A 14,933-nucleotide genomic window follows, 5' to 3' on the forward strand; every position below is an offset into this window, starting at 1 on the left:
CATGTCTTATCCACCCACAGTTTTGCTTTCTTTATGAGGCAGTTAACCACAACCTAGTCTAAGGTGGAAACCGTATGAAACCACAAGGCTTTCTCATAATATATACTTGAGACTGTAATTTTTCCTAGATTAGTGAATTCAGGCCTAGTTTAAAGGCCATAGTGAGGCTGTACTTTCAAATCATAAAATCTTGGAGGGGCATGAGGGAAATTAAATTTCCCCCCATCTCTGATGCTTTTGTTATACCTTGTGCTGTAACAGTCCATCTCCTGTCCCAAACTGGAAAAACAGCATATATATATATATGCTTTTTGACTTGATATAGGGGACAAACCTAGCTGAAAAATAACCTATTAACAAAAAAAGATTTTTTTTATGTCAGATCAATTCCCCAATCCACTTTATAGGCTGACCATGCAAGCAGCTGTGCTAGCAAAGATGGATTGATAGGTCACCGTGTTGGAGGAAAGAAAAAGCAGTAAGGGATGAAGGACAACAGTGTCTTGCAACTATAGACTTCACAACCTTCAACTGAAAAGACTTCATTCTATTTTCAGGTAATATGACTCAACTTTCAGCCCCTGGTCAAACCCAGGCTACCATTGCAGGGTATGTGTTTCATGAACTCCAAAACCACATTTTCCTATGCATTCCTTGAACAGAGGCAAGGTTTGCGTCACTTAGTTTGGTGAACTTGGTGTCTACTAGCCTCTTGCTCAGTGGTTCCACTGGCTTTCTCCCTTGAGCCAGACTGAAAAGACTTCCCATTGTGTTCAGTGGAAACCTGCTAGCAGGTGACATGGACACATGCATCATTTGGCAGAAGGAGTTTGCATTTTAGTCACCAGGTATATTGTGATCACCTGATGGAGATAAGATCGGGGATTACAATTATCAAAAGCATCTGCAGCAGGCTGAATTTTGCACTGAGTGAACTCCAGGTGATGCAAACATGCAACACATCCCATTGTTTCCTTGAAGAGGCCGCTGCCATGTTCTGCGGTAGCGCACTACTGTGCTAGGCTCTGAACAAATACAAGTGAAGACATGCTCCCATTTTGTATCAAAGCACTCACATTTTAGGGAAAGCAACCTGCAAGTGGCTTACAAAAGCATATGTATTTGCCACTCCCCAAAACTCTGTTGCCTTCACTACTTTTCATCTTGCGCTTTGAGATGATTCTGGGCATCAGGTGGAAAAGCAACCACCACAATGTGCCATACTTAAAATGAAGACATCCCTTCTGCACACTCATTCGTCCTTCCCCCCTCCGGTCCTCATGTGTACACACTCCCCGTCACTGTCACGCATGCACGCTTCCACATCATGTACACGCTAACGCTTCACACCGAATTTCCAACCCTCTGGTGCTGCCTCTGCTCCCATGTTCTTAATAGACCGACACTGCTCGAGTGACAGGAGTAACCTTCATGTATTTCCACGGAAATGGAATAAAGAGCTTTATCCGAGATGCTGTGGCAGGTCCCTATTTCCCACTGCACTCTAAGGACTTTGCACAACCGCAAGGATCGTCTTGCGACTGAGATCCTTCCAGTTAAGGCTACATCTTGGAAAAAAAGGAATTAATTCAGGGAAGTCCTTATAGCCTGCGTTACACAGGACTCCGGACGCGATGCGCGCAGCGTCTCCTCGGAGGCCGGTGAGTGCGCCGACCGGGCTGGGCCTTGCGCCGCTCCGCACGCCCTGCTCCGTCCTCAAAGACCCCCTGCGCGACCTGCCGCCCCCCTTCGCCCCCTCCCCCACCCCCGGCAACGGCGCGCGACGCCTCAGCCCCAACGGCCGCGCCCGCGCCGCCGCGGCGGGAAGTGCCGGGCCTTCAGCGCGCCTGCGCCTGCGCTGCGGCGGGCGCGTGAGGCGGGGCGGGGCGGGGCGGGGGTGCCCGCGGGCTGTCAGCGCCGCGCCGCGTCCCGCCGCCGCCGCCGCCGCCGCTGCCGCGGGCGGCCGTGCCATGGGCGGGTGAGTGCGGGCCGCGCGGGGGAGGCGCCCGCGGCGGGGGGCAGCGCTGGAGGGGCTGGGCCTCGGCGGGGCGGGGCCGGGCCGGGCCGGGGTGGGGTGGGGACAGCGCCGCGGGGCTGCCCCGCCAGGTACTTGTGGTAGGCGGCGGCGGCGGGCGGCCGCGTCCGAAGCTCGGCGCTCCGGTAACGCTCCTGCGGGCGCTCGCGTTGGGGGAGGGCGGGGGCGAGGGTGGGGGACGCCCGCTGCGGCCAGTTTTGGTTCTTTTCCAAGTGAAAAATGTGATTGCTATTTTCTTTCTTCCTTTGCCTATTAATAAGTTGTTTTTTTTTGTTTTTTTTGTTTTTTTTTAACGGGGGAAGGTTGGCCTTGCTGGGAAGACAGCTGCGCGTGACGCTGTCGGTGGAGCGGGGCAGCAGCGGAGAGGTGTTTTGTTATTTTTGCTGTCGTGGCTGTGGGCGTCTGCGCGAGTGGACGCGGCTCCTGAAGGCAGTGCTTCTAACTTCACGGGAGGTGTGTCTGCCATCTGCTTAAAGGCCGCCCCGTGCCTCAGTTATCTTTAAAATCTGAACCGTGCTTGAAACCTGCCAATTCTGAAACAGAAACTAGGAACACCTTTCTTTTTTTTTTTTTTTTCTTCCTTCCTTTCCTCCGATGACTCAAAGCAGTGCAGCCCAAACTTCCCAGAGACCTCCTATCACTGTTGCAGTGCTGGTCGTGAGGCTGATTGGCCAAAAGGCTCTCCTGCAAATGCTGATTAAACAGAAGTAACACAGTGTTAGGAAGTATCGCTTTGGATAACTTCATTTAAAAATGGAATGAATACCTTTGATACAATTTTTTTTTTGTATTTGCTTTGAAAGTACTTTTAAGAAAAATTCAAATGAAACATAAGGAAGTTGACACTGGACTAAAGCTCATTTTAATTATAAAATGTGCTTAAGAAGAACTGAAAAAAATTTTTTTTGATTTAATCCATTTGAGAATAGATTTTTTTTTCTCTTAGACTCTAGAACTTCCAGCTAAGTTTAATGTATGGGTTGTGTAGTCTTCCTAACCTCTTTCAGTTTGTACCTTCTTGTGCAACCTGTTCATTTACTTATATAGTTTTTAATATTTCAGTTGAGAGGGCAGAGGGGGAAAGAGGAATGCATTGGTTGGTGTAGCACTCTGAATATTAATGCTAAAGATAACTTATGGTTGATAACATTCTTTCTGTTTTGAGTACAAACAGTAAATGCAAAATGCATATAGTTTTTAAATTGTACAGATGTGAGTAACATTAAAACAAGAACCTTCATAATAAACTTGGTTGCCAAGGGAGTAAGGCAGAAACTAAAGGCGAATCGAAACAGAATAAATTGAATATTTTTTAAAAGACATTGTCTTTAGTAAAGCTTGTTATGTGTCTCTATAGTGAAGATACAGGCTTTGGGAGGTATCTGCAACTCGGTGTGCTTTGAGTTGCTAAGTGCTTCCTCTGACACTTTAGGAAGGACTGGTTTTGGGAGTGTTTGGGGTTTCTGTTCTTTTTTGTTAGTAGCAGTGAAGTACTTTCTGAGAATTGGGCTGGATTGCAGGATCTCAAAATTTTTAGACAGTTGAAACTGCAAGCCATTGGGAGCATAATTAGGTTAAAATTGCTGTAATATGAAACATTCACTGTAAAAGAAGTTACAACTTTTCAAAATCCAGCTTATGAAAATGTTTTCAGTTGAACAGCCTTCAAAATAGGAAGAGTAGAAGAAGTAAAATGACACTTCATTGGAAATCATACAGAAGTTATATACAGGGTTTAATTTATTTCTATGGGACACAGAAGCTGATTTAGAGCCAAAACTTAAGTCTAGTGCGGGCAGGGATACAAAAAGCTAAAGCAAATAGAAAACATTTTTCTTTCGATCAGGAAGATTCTCTAGAAAGCTTGTAACAGATTTCACTGTTCTTATGGCAGAGAAACTGACCTTCTCCCTTATTTAAGATGATTGCATTTGGAGGAAAATGTGGTTCAAGTTAAACTGATTAGGTTGAAATAAATTGCTAATGGTATGAACTACAATTTTCTGTTGACTACCAAACACAGGCCAAATATGTATTTTTTTTTTCTTTAACTGAGGTTAGTGATTTATTGTGGGTCAGTAAGAGGACAAAATTCAAGAGAAGAGTAAAAAACAGTAGCTTTCGAGGTTAAATTCAGCCATTCCATTACCAGATTAAATTTTCAGCTGTGACAAGGCTTCTGAATTCTGCATGATGTTTAAGCTCTTAAAAATACACTAATCACTTGCACTTAGGTCTGTGGCTCACAATTCTCTTTTGGATTTGTATTATATATCACATCTTCCTACATATAGTTCCTTCATCAATATCTGTTTCTAACCCCATGTGATTTATGTGGGTATGAAAAATATCCATTGCAGGCCCAGTATGAATAAAAGCATCCCTCCCTATAAGCTTGCTGTTCCCTGAACAAACTTGGTGCTTACTAATAGTAACATCCAATATCATCAGAAATGGAAATCATCTGGCTTTGTCTGAAACATGAAAATAGCAAAATACAAGTCACTTCTGTAACTTCCTTACTAATTGTCAAATGGTTGTTTATAATACTTGGTTTGTAGTCAAGAAAGATAATCTGCTGAGGTACGCTGTAGGAGAGATGCCATTTAAATGTGTAGAGTCCTGTGAGGAAGTGTTTATCAAGCTTCCTGCTGCACAAATGCTGTGCTAGCTGAAGCTCTTCTAGCGGTGGTGATAAACATGGGGTGTGTTCAAATCTACATTTTTTTTTTCAGAGAATATTCTGATTAAATGCAGTCTTGTGTCTAAATGCGAGGGTGAGGGAGTTGGGCATGCTTTCATTACATAACTACAGCTCTCTCAGGGTACACTTCTTAATTCTTTCTATTACACTCATTCAACTGTTGCACGGAACTGCACTCTCGCTTTCAGTTTTCACCACTGTGAATCATTTGAACCATTCTGTAATTCTGTGACTTGTACATTTAATTTCATTTTGTGCCCTAAATTTTTATGGAGACATTTGAGAGAGCTTGCCTCCCCCTCCCACCTCTGCTCCCCCCCATTTCAGCAAGTGGAATGAGAAGACAAGTTTTGCATAGGAGTAAGGGGCATATTTGATGCTGTTGTGTTTAGAGTTGTGTAGGTGTAAAGGAAAAACTATTCTGACTGTTCCCGTTAAGACCACTCTTCCCTGGTCTGGCCATTTCCTTATTAGCTAGAGCTGTTCAAACTCAGAGCTGTTGCCAAAGGTGTTATGCCATCCTCAGTGACACATTTTTGCACCGCCTTTATGGCTGTAGCAATTGTGGTGTGTTATAGTAAATTACTCTGGCATCCTGCTGCCATGCAGTTGTTAATCAGTGCCAGAGAAACAGTGAGAATGTGTGGGCGGGGGATGACTGGACTGGCGCTTCTCACAGCAGCGTTAGGTCAGCTTAAGCTGATGAGGAAACTGCACCCTCAATTTCCTGTGAAAGCCAATGGAATGAATGCTCATATGAGTCAATAATCTAACTATTGATCTGCAACCTTTCATGCAAATCATTAATCACACTGTACTACATATATTTGAACTTGCTGCCATTCTTATTCATGAAAAGACATGATGCATTATAGTGGAATTTTAAATCAAGGAGAAGACAGGTCGTCCCCTCTCAGTAGTGAATACTAGAAGCAAAGAAATCAAAATAATGATTGCTTACTTACGCTCTGTTCACATAAGTTCTCAAGCATGTGGTGGGATCAATAGTTCCTACCAGGATTTTACCATGTATACATTACTAAATCTTGAGACCTGGGCTGCATTAAAATGAGGATGATCCAAAAATACCTCAGTCAGATATGGGCAAAAATAAAATCTTACAAAGTCTTCTGGTTTGGGACCAGACCACATGGAGAAATTGGTGAGTGATAACCCTTTTCTTACGTTTAGATGGCATGGTAGCTACGTGTGCAGTGGTGCTTGAAAAGGACATGGAGTAACTTCACTGTAGTTGAAGAACAGGCCAGTGCGAATCTGTTCTGCTGCACTTTGCAGTTATTTGGCTAGGAGTATCGCTCCAGCTTTGAATCTTGCTTGGTACATAAATCCTAGACCTTGATAACTCAGAAAAGAGCATACAGAGAGAACATACTTTTGGGGTTACTCTTGAGCAGGTGAGCTAAATTTCAACCTATTACTAGATACAGACTCCCATATGTCTTCAGCTTTTTAACCAGTAACATTTTCTAGGCTGAAAACATGTATAATACTATTTGCCAGTCAGCATGAAATACTTGTCACCACTGTCACCCACAGTCCTTTGCAAATTAGAAGAATAGAGCATCTGTATATTTTACTAACTTGCAGCGTTGTCAGGTGACTTAGTTTAATTCATTAAATTATACATAATCCCTTTTGCTTTTGTTAGGCTTTCTTTTTCTACCTAGCTTCACTCAACTTACTAGGTTTTTCTTTCCAGTGCCATTTTTGAGTATTTTTTGTTGTCCACGTTCTCATTTTACGACCCACAATAGTGCATTCTTTGCTCACCCTCTTTTTTTTTCTTTTTCCCGGTCAATCCACTTGTTTCTATTTTTTAGTCTCTGACTTCTCCCTTCCTTCTCCCTGTAGACAGACAAGCTTTCACTCAGGTCTTCTCTTACCAGAAAAGTCACTCTAACTTCACATCTTATCCCTTCCCCTTGCTTTGGTTGTGTATCCTTTCCCAGAAGATTGTCAGTTTGGAATCTGTAATGATGTTTTTAAAGTTATTGCTTGATGTTGAATGCACTGTGCAAAACTCAGCTCCTGCACAGAACTTCCTGAATTCAAAAGCACATGATCTTTTACTTTTTCATTTGATTTCTCTCTGTGCTAGCAGTCTTGTTTCTGTGTAATAAAACTTCATAGAAGCATATAAATGCTTGTTCGCCATGTAATAGTGGTCAGCTTCAGAAAATGAGTACAAAGTACAGATGTGCATAATCTCTTGCAGTGTTTGGTTTTTCTTCTTTTTGCAGTGTATTTGTTTAGTCTTTCTTCTCTGGACAACCAAGTATTTAAAAGCAATGGGTAAGTGTAAGTCTGGGTCTATGTAGATAAAATAAAAACATTGTCCAGTCTTATAAGGTCAACTTAAATGATGCTGTAGTTCATGCCATAACAGAACAGTCAGTGAGGACAGGCATCACTTCCTGATAAGCAAAATGAGTTCATTTCTATAATCCTATCTGGTTCTTGATTTTAAGATGAAAAGCAGATATCTGTTGCTTCAAAAACTGACTTGTTTTAAATGTCATTAGTCTGAAAACATCATGTAGATCTGTCATTTAAGAAGAATGAGTTTATATATAAACTTTCCTTTTTTTCCATGTATAACCCTGCTTTATTTGGTGATGCATAGTTTTCAATTTATTGGAATAGAGCTTGTGCAAATATACTGGCTTTGACTTAAAAAAAAAAAAAAAAAGAAAGAAAGAAAAGAAAAAGAAAAAATACGTATGGATGTAAATTAAGTGCTTTAAAAATGTGAAAGTAACCTGAAAACAACTTTGTTGTTAAGTCTTACTTTCAAGATACCGTAACCTATTTTCTGTAAGGAAATTGTGGAATTGTGCCATTTACTAATTTTTGTCTTATCACCATGTAAAATAGATTTCAAGTCCGTGTAAATGAATGGGCTTTCTAATGTGACACGTGTAAATGCAGAGAGTGTTCAGACTGTGCTCTGTTGATCTGTTGCCTCTGCTCTCCGCTGCTATCTTCACTGCCTAATGGTTGCTGTTCGTAGGGAATGCCTCAGGGACTGGACAGTAATAACATAAATAATGGCCTTGTAGAATCATCGAGAAACAAGATTAAGGTTCCTTGGGAATTTTTTGACTTTGTGAACTTTATTTTGCAGCCATAGGGTTCATCTATTTTTTTCTCTCTCTCTCTTTCTCTCTCTCCTTTTTTTTTTTTTTTTTTTTTTTTTTTTAAAACAGGTAGGCATGTTTAGTGCATACCTGTGACAAGTGTAGCTTAGAGTTGGGTACAGTATTCTCTTGAAGGAGCTCTTTGTCATAGTACTAGTTGCTGTTTCAGTATGTACTGCAAAAGATGTGGTGTGGGGCTCATACAACACATGACAAGAAATAAGCAAGGTTTCAGAAGGATCCAGAGTTCTCAAGACTTGCAATTCAAAGACTAGATTAAAACTGTCTTTTAGAGTAATGAATGTTAGTATAATTGACATAATATATTAAATTTGATATTTAACCAAAGCAATGTAATTTAAAAGTGTAGGCAGCCCAAAGGTAGTAACCAGTATAGCTAGCAGTATTTTGCAAAATATGGAGAACATTAACAAGGTGCATGGATTTATGTATTGATAAAATCCAGGAGTTACCTTTGCTTCATAGCTTTTCTTCCCATGATTGCATTTCTTCCACAGTTTTTCAGCAAAAGAGCAAGGTTAAAACTTAGTTATGCTTAACAGTAAGATGACCTCAGTGTTAGAGTTGAATCACTTCATTGAAAATGATTATTTAGCCAGCAAGCTCTCACATTCTATTCATATTTTGAAAACATGAGGACTGGTAGAGGATGTATTATTGTGAAGTAAAACTAAAAGTTACATTTTGTATGGGCAATGATATATTGGGGGAGGGAATGAGGAGAGGAGCTTGTCCTCTGAAAAGGAGGACAAGCTGATTCTTGACAATGACAATTTTGAAAAGACGCAGCATTCATTTAAATAAAAAATGTAGGCTTTCTGGGTACAAGGAAAAATATAAACAAAAATAGAAGTTTACTAATGCTGTACTATCTCCTGAGTCTGTGGACAGCATGAGATGATGACTTTGCCCTCATGTATATAATTAGTGTGTTAATAACTCTGAAGCTTTATTCTAAAGGATGATTCTAACAGTGACTATTTTATTACTAATCGTTCCAACAGATGAAGCAAGGTTGGGCTGAGGAAAAAAGACCATTGCATGAGAGAGTCTCACGCAGTAAAAAGCTGGTAAGAAACACAGCTAAGGCAGTTAAGAAACAAAACACTGACAAGACAAAAAGGATAAAAATTGTGGATAACATAGTTGTGATGATATTTTTCTGGCATACAAAACTAGTCTCCTAGAAAGTATTGAGCAGTAACTGTGAATTCAGCTCATGGTTAGAAGTATCATACTGAATTGTTGGTCTTGATGCAGATTTTTCAGCTATCAGGACAAGATCTTGTTTAAGTAGTACTTGGTTTGTCATGCACATCATCATGCAGACTCTTGTTAGTTTCTGACCACTTGACTTCACGTGTACAATTCATAGAGCTCTTTCTCCTAGAATTATATGATTGTTTGAGAATCTGAATTTTCATTGTAAAAAAGTTGTCTTCTGGCTTTCATCATTGTGGAGAGAAGCTTAAAAATGTGAATCCCAAAATTTAAAACTTGAAGGAGAAATAATTCCAGACATATACCTTTAGTGTGTACTGATTAAGTTGAGAATGGGATTTCTGTTTAGACCATTTATCAGTATCTAAGTAAGTAGAAAAAGTAGTTTAGTGCTTTTAAATTGAACTGCCAGTTGAGGGACAAATCTGTTGGGAGTTTCATACAAACCCATGGTGTTTTCTGGGTAAGTGTAAAGTGAGACTTAATTTTTTTTTTTTTTAACTAAAAAATTGTATAGAATTTAGTTTTGCAGAACAATGGAATTTGAAGCAGCAAAAGGAGGTTTCTTTCATCCTATCTTGGATTTCTGAGAAATACTATATGGTGGAATCTCGTTTATCCTTTTTTCTGTTTTCAGAAGGAACTGGGTTAAAAATGGAGGGTGAAAAGGATGTGTTTTATGTAGACACTTAAAAGAAATTTTATTGATTACTACTGTGATCCTGCCAGCCATGTTTTCTTTTTTTCCTCTATACTGTGCCTTGTTAAACTTTTCCTGTTTAGCTGTTAAACAGTTTCTTCAGGAGGGGGAGGGGAAGAAATCCACAGCTCATCACATTTTTACTTTTATAACAATGTTTTTCTTTCTTTAACTTATTTTCCACCACGTTTGCAATAACTCGCTCTCTAATTTCTTCCATTTTATCTCATGTTTTTTCTTTTATAGTGTTGTTACAGGTCTTACAGCAGTCAATTTAGAGGCAGGAATCTTTTTCTGTCCTTTCATATGTACTTGTTCCTTTTCTTTCTCCCTTGCTCCCTTACAGCAGTTCTTTCTGGATGATACCATATTGATGGTCTTTTACATCCTGTTTTTGTTGTACTGTTTGTCTTAGCCACATTTCTTTCTCAGTTTTAAGCCTTAATAACATTATCAACTGGATTGTTCAGTAATGACTTTTTTTTAAGTCTGCGTGAATATTTTTCTGACCAAACTCTAAACACATAGCTTACTGGTGGTTTATGGACGAGGTTACTTTGGATATACTTACCATAAGAAGTTTGTATTTGGGGCTCTCAAGCAGGGAAATAAGATACCAGTGTATAAAAATACATGCATAAATATATTAAATGTATAAAAACTGGCATGATTAATGTATATTTTTTCATTATTCAGCATGTTTTTGTTTAAGACTCTAGTTCTAAAGCCCATTTGATGTCTGAAGCTCTTAACCCTATGCAGACTCTATTTCAAAGACAGTGTCAGAAATGTATTTGAAAAAAGCTAAATGATGTTTTTCAGGTTACTTTTTAGTGGTAGCACCAATAGAACAGTTGTTTTGGGGTACCATATACATCTTGTACAAAAGTTCTGTTGAATTAATTGACATGTTTGCAACTAAATAAAAATACAAAGTATTTATGAAGCAATTAAAAGTATTCTTTTTTTAAGCCTTTAAATGTTGTCATGAAAACATCTTTTGACCCTTGCATAGCGTAGTGTAAAATGATGCAAAACTGTACATAGTATCACAGTGTACTTGGTAGCTTTGACTTCAAGCAATAGGTTAAAGTTAAAGGCAAATGCTGTTCTGTTATTTTTCACAGGATTTCATTCTATGTAGTGTTTTTTTACAGACATGCACTCATATGCTGTTGCTCATTAAGAACTTCGAAGACAATTTCTGTAAGATTTTTGTTGAGTGTGCTAGTGATTGTTTGAAAGAAGGAGTATGTTTGAAAGGAGCATGTTTAAATCATCTTCTCTAGAAACCAAAAGCTTTGTTAACTTGTAAGGAAACCTTTAATTTTGATCTTCATGTATTTAAACGTTAAAATAGTTAGGAGGTACAATAATTCATCTTTATTGCTTGTAAAAGTTTTATTTAAACTGTTAGGCAATAACATTGGATATAGTATAATCTGAGATGATGCTACGAAGAGAAGCTGTCTCATTTTTGTCTCTTGGTACAAAGTCTCAAAAGGAAGTTCTGAGTCATGACACCTTGGTCTGTGGAGCATTCAGAATTGTACATGTGTTTTTGTTCTTTAGGATGAGTTAAAGCCTTAATGAAGTGAAGACATTTCATTCTATAAGGATGCGTGTTTCAGGTTCATTGAAAACTTAATTGTCACACGGTTTTTGTAACTCTTGATAATCATGTGTTCAAGGTTGTTTTTGGTGGCGGTTTATTTTACTTTTTTGCTCTCTGAGCTCCACTGTAGCCTCTCCCTGTGACTGTTTAATTGACTAGCCAGGACATCATACTGCAAAGGGAAGAACTCAGAGGAGAAGAAAAGCTTTTTTTTGTGGTAGCCGGTCTTTACAAAAGCATGATTATTGTAGGAGGTCTGTAATTTTTCTTCTAAGTTAATTATTTACTTCCTGGCATCTTCAAATTGTGTATTCATGGGACATACACAACTCCAAGATGGAAATACAATTTCCTTAGGTTCTTGTCCTGTATTTAGCCTAAATGAAAGGTATATAACAGCATTCTGACCTGTGGAGTCTGGTCATGAAGGCCTTTGTGGATTTACTGCATCAAGCTGCGGATTTAATAGAACAGATAATGGTTATTTTCAATTCTAACGTGATCAGCCTTAAACATCACAGCAAGAAGTGTAAGGATGTCTGTGCATCCAAATGCAGGCTTGGTATTAATGAAGGGTTTTTTTTCTCTCTTTACTATAAGCAGAGTCATAAAAGTCTGTCAAGTGTCAAATTGTTGCTCTGTTTAAGCTAACAGCAAACAGTCAGGCTCATACCTACATTTGACAAAGGCTTGCCAAGGTCAACTCTATCACTTCTATGATACACTAGATTCTAGTGCAGTTCTACACTATAGCCTTATTCAAATGTAAACTTTTGATGTGGAAGTGGTGTAACTTTTAATTTTTCATTTCTCCACTCACACTTGTGCAAACTTAGTGCAATATTTGTGCTTTACATTTTTATATATTTGGGCTTTATATATATTGGGCTATATATATATTTTTATAATATATATATATAAATATTATATAAAAAAATATTTTATATATTTGGGCATTTTTATATATTTGGCCAATATTTGGGCTTTACATTTTTAATATACTTATTCATTGACACTGATACATTTATAGGGAGGCAGATGTCTTTGATGGTGCTTGGTGAGCAGTTATTGTTGTATACAAACCAGAATCCTCCCCCCCCCCCCCCCGCCGATTAACAAGGGGGCGTGTTGTCTCTAAACAGGAATGTCTGACAAATTTGAGAAGCTCTTTCTTAAATGAATGTTGTTTTATTACTTTGAATAGGATATGGTAGTACGCTGTGACAGAGGAAACAAGAGGGATGCGCAAGATATAAATCATCATTCTGACCTTCAGATTAATTATTTTCAAATGGATCCATTCAGTTTCATTGAAAGCCAAAGTGATGTGCGGAGTGTTGCGTAAATCTGTCAGTAGGGACTGAAGTGTGGAGTAGTGTTTGGGTAGTCTGGCTCCCTCTTGGAGTCTCCTGCAGATGACCAGATTTTCCAAAGTCATAGTTGCTAATAAATTACTCTTAAAATGGAAGTGCTGAAGTGCATGGAACACATTTGTTTTATTACCTAAACACAGTCTGTCAGGAAGGAGAGAACAGCCTTGCATTAAAAACTGATCTGCAGATCACTTTTCTGCTTTAACGTTGTTAATTTGGGGACTGCTTCTCAGTTTTGCTGAATTTTTGGATTGTTGAGCTCCCCTTCTGCTATTGGTAGGTAGTCTTACTCCCCAAATACATCTGTTAATGGTGATATAGGGTTATAAGTGAGTTACTGAGATTGTGTGGTACTGTTCTGTAAAAAGTTCACATAAGAATTAGTATTTCTTTCTTTGTCTTCCAGATCAGTAGTAGATGTAGAAGGCTGCTGATTTCTACTCTATACGAGGAGTAAGTAAATTGGTATGAGCTAAGCTGTCATTACAAGGTTAGTCTCACAAATGTATAATATTTGATGTCATTAAAATGGTCTACTTGTATGAACTGTAGTTCCAAAATTTGTGGGAAACCAAAAGAAAGTGTGTGTCTAATTCTATTAAAGGCACTAGAAGATAAAGTGACAACTAGAAGATAAAGTGTCAACAATTTTGTTGACATTAAGTGGTAGTGAACTCAGTGTCTGCATCCTTCTATAAAGCAGAGATATGCACTGCATGATACTTGCTTCAAGCTTTAGAACACATTTAGAAATGAAGTCTCTATTTAAAATGTCGGGGTGTTTGTCCAGATGCATTAGAAATGATGAAATTCCTCGTGCTGGTAAGCTGACTCAGCATGTTGATTTGAGCTCAAATGTAGAAAGTTCTGTTTTTAATATTTTAACTTACAGATATTTTACTGTGTATTTTAATGTGATATTATAAATTACTAACATAGCTATGGATTTCTCTGAAAAAATTATATTCATTTTGTGTGGAGAAATAATTTCACCTAAAAATTTGAATTATTCTAGAAATAGCATTTTTAGCTTTTTATCAATTGTGTGTTTTCTGCATTACAAAAAAAAGGAATGGTGCCTCCAATGTTTTAAAATATTGATCAGGCTGTCTATAACCCTACATATGTCTTACACTCTCTAGGAATATTTCTGCAATTTTTTTATTAAATAAAGAACATATATAGAGTTAAGACCTTTTGTTATTTGTGATGGACCTCTGAATGGTATTTGAGGCCATTATAAGCAGAGGCTAAAGCAGAGATTAGATGTGAAAGACACTGAGCCTCACTGTTAAATTTATAGATGACTGCAGCATAATTTCCTTTCAGGTGGGAGGGGAAGAAGATTAATTTGTCATCAGTAAGCTTGGGATACCAAACAGCCACTTCCTGATGTGTATAAACACTATGACAAGAGGTGGAAGAGGTAGAGTTTGGCTTCTCTCAGTGTCTTTCCATCCCACGGTGTCCAGCCCCGCAGAGCTGTCTTGCTGGATTCCATCGTTCAGAGAGATGAATTGCCTCATGAGTGCTCAGTCCCTTTCCTGAGGATGTTTCTCTGACTTCCAGTTTGACAAACTCTCATTTTAACTCATATAGTAAGCAGATGTTTTTATTTAGTGCAATACTGGATGCTTTAAAAGAATGCACTTGAGTTCAGAATGCTTGACAAGAATTTAATTTCTAGGAATTCTGTGTGAGAGAGAGTAATCATTGATAGTTTATAATCATTTAAAATTGATAGTGCTTGTATGTAATAGGGAAGAAGAAAGTTTTCTGCATGCTGGGGTTATTGTTTCCCCATTTGAAGCTTAGCCATATGTTGAAACTGTGCAAAAAGCATAGTCGGTTTCTTTTGAAGTAGTCTCAAGTCACTGAAATGCTCATGAATTTTGGTGTGGTGTGGTGTTTGTTTATGCTTCATGATACTTGCCATGAATGAATACCACAAGAATTTCCTTGTAAGAACTGTAAAAAGTGATAAATCCAAAGCAATTTTGAAATGTAGCTACCTCAAGTATGGTTATGAAAAGGTATTATGAATAAAAGTGTGGTTGATAAAAATAGCAGAACTAAACTTATAAAAGAATATTTGCCCCGCAACTC

General features: G+C 38.6%; 1 protein-coding gene across 26 annotated transcripts in view; it reads left to right on the forward strand.

Moving 5' to 3' along the window:
- The first annotated feature begins 1,866 nt into the window (after positions 1 to 1,866).
- Positions 1,867 to 14,933, forward strand: part of PTBP3 (polypyrimidine tract binding protein 3) — a 65,192-nt gene continuing 52,125 nt past the window's right edge. For 3 of the 26 annotated variants that reach the window (XM_064502253.1, XM_064502252.1, XM_026103104.2), the window contains exons 1-3: positions 7,012 to 7,052; positions 8,923 to 8,988; positions 13,234 to 13,317. Coding sequence is in view for 6 of the 26 variants with exons in the window: in XM_064502241.1 (XP_064358311.1) it covers positions 1,971 to 1,978; positions 2,338 to 2,488; positions 8,923 to 8,988 (225 nt within the window). In the remaining 20 variants the exon portion in view is untranslated. Of the gene's footprint in view, positions 1,979 to 2,054; positions 2,161 to 2,337; positions 2,489 to 7,011; positions 7,053 to 8,922; positions 8,989 to 13,233; positions 13,318 to 14,156; positions 14,254 to 14,282; positions 14,426 to 14,933 lie in introns of those variants that run through there. The other 23 variants (XM_064502241.1, XM_064502239.1, XM_064502251.1 and 20 more) reach the window with 17 other exon arrangements.

The sequence above is a fragment of the Dromaius novaehollandiae genome, chromosome Z, assembly GCF_036370855.1.
Source record: "Dromaius novaehollandiae isolate bDroNov1 chromosome Z, bDroNov1.hap1, whole genome shotgun sequence".
NCBI classification, from domain to species: Eukaryota; Metazoa; Chordata; class Aves; order Casuariiformes; family Dromaiidae; genus Dromaius; species Dromaius novaehollandiae.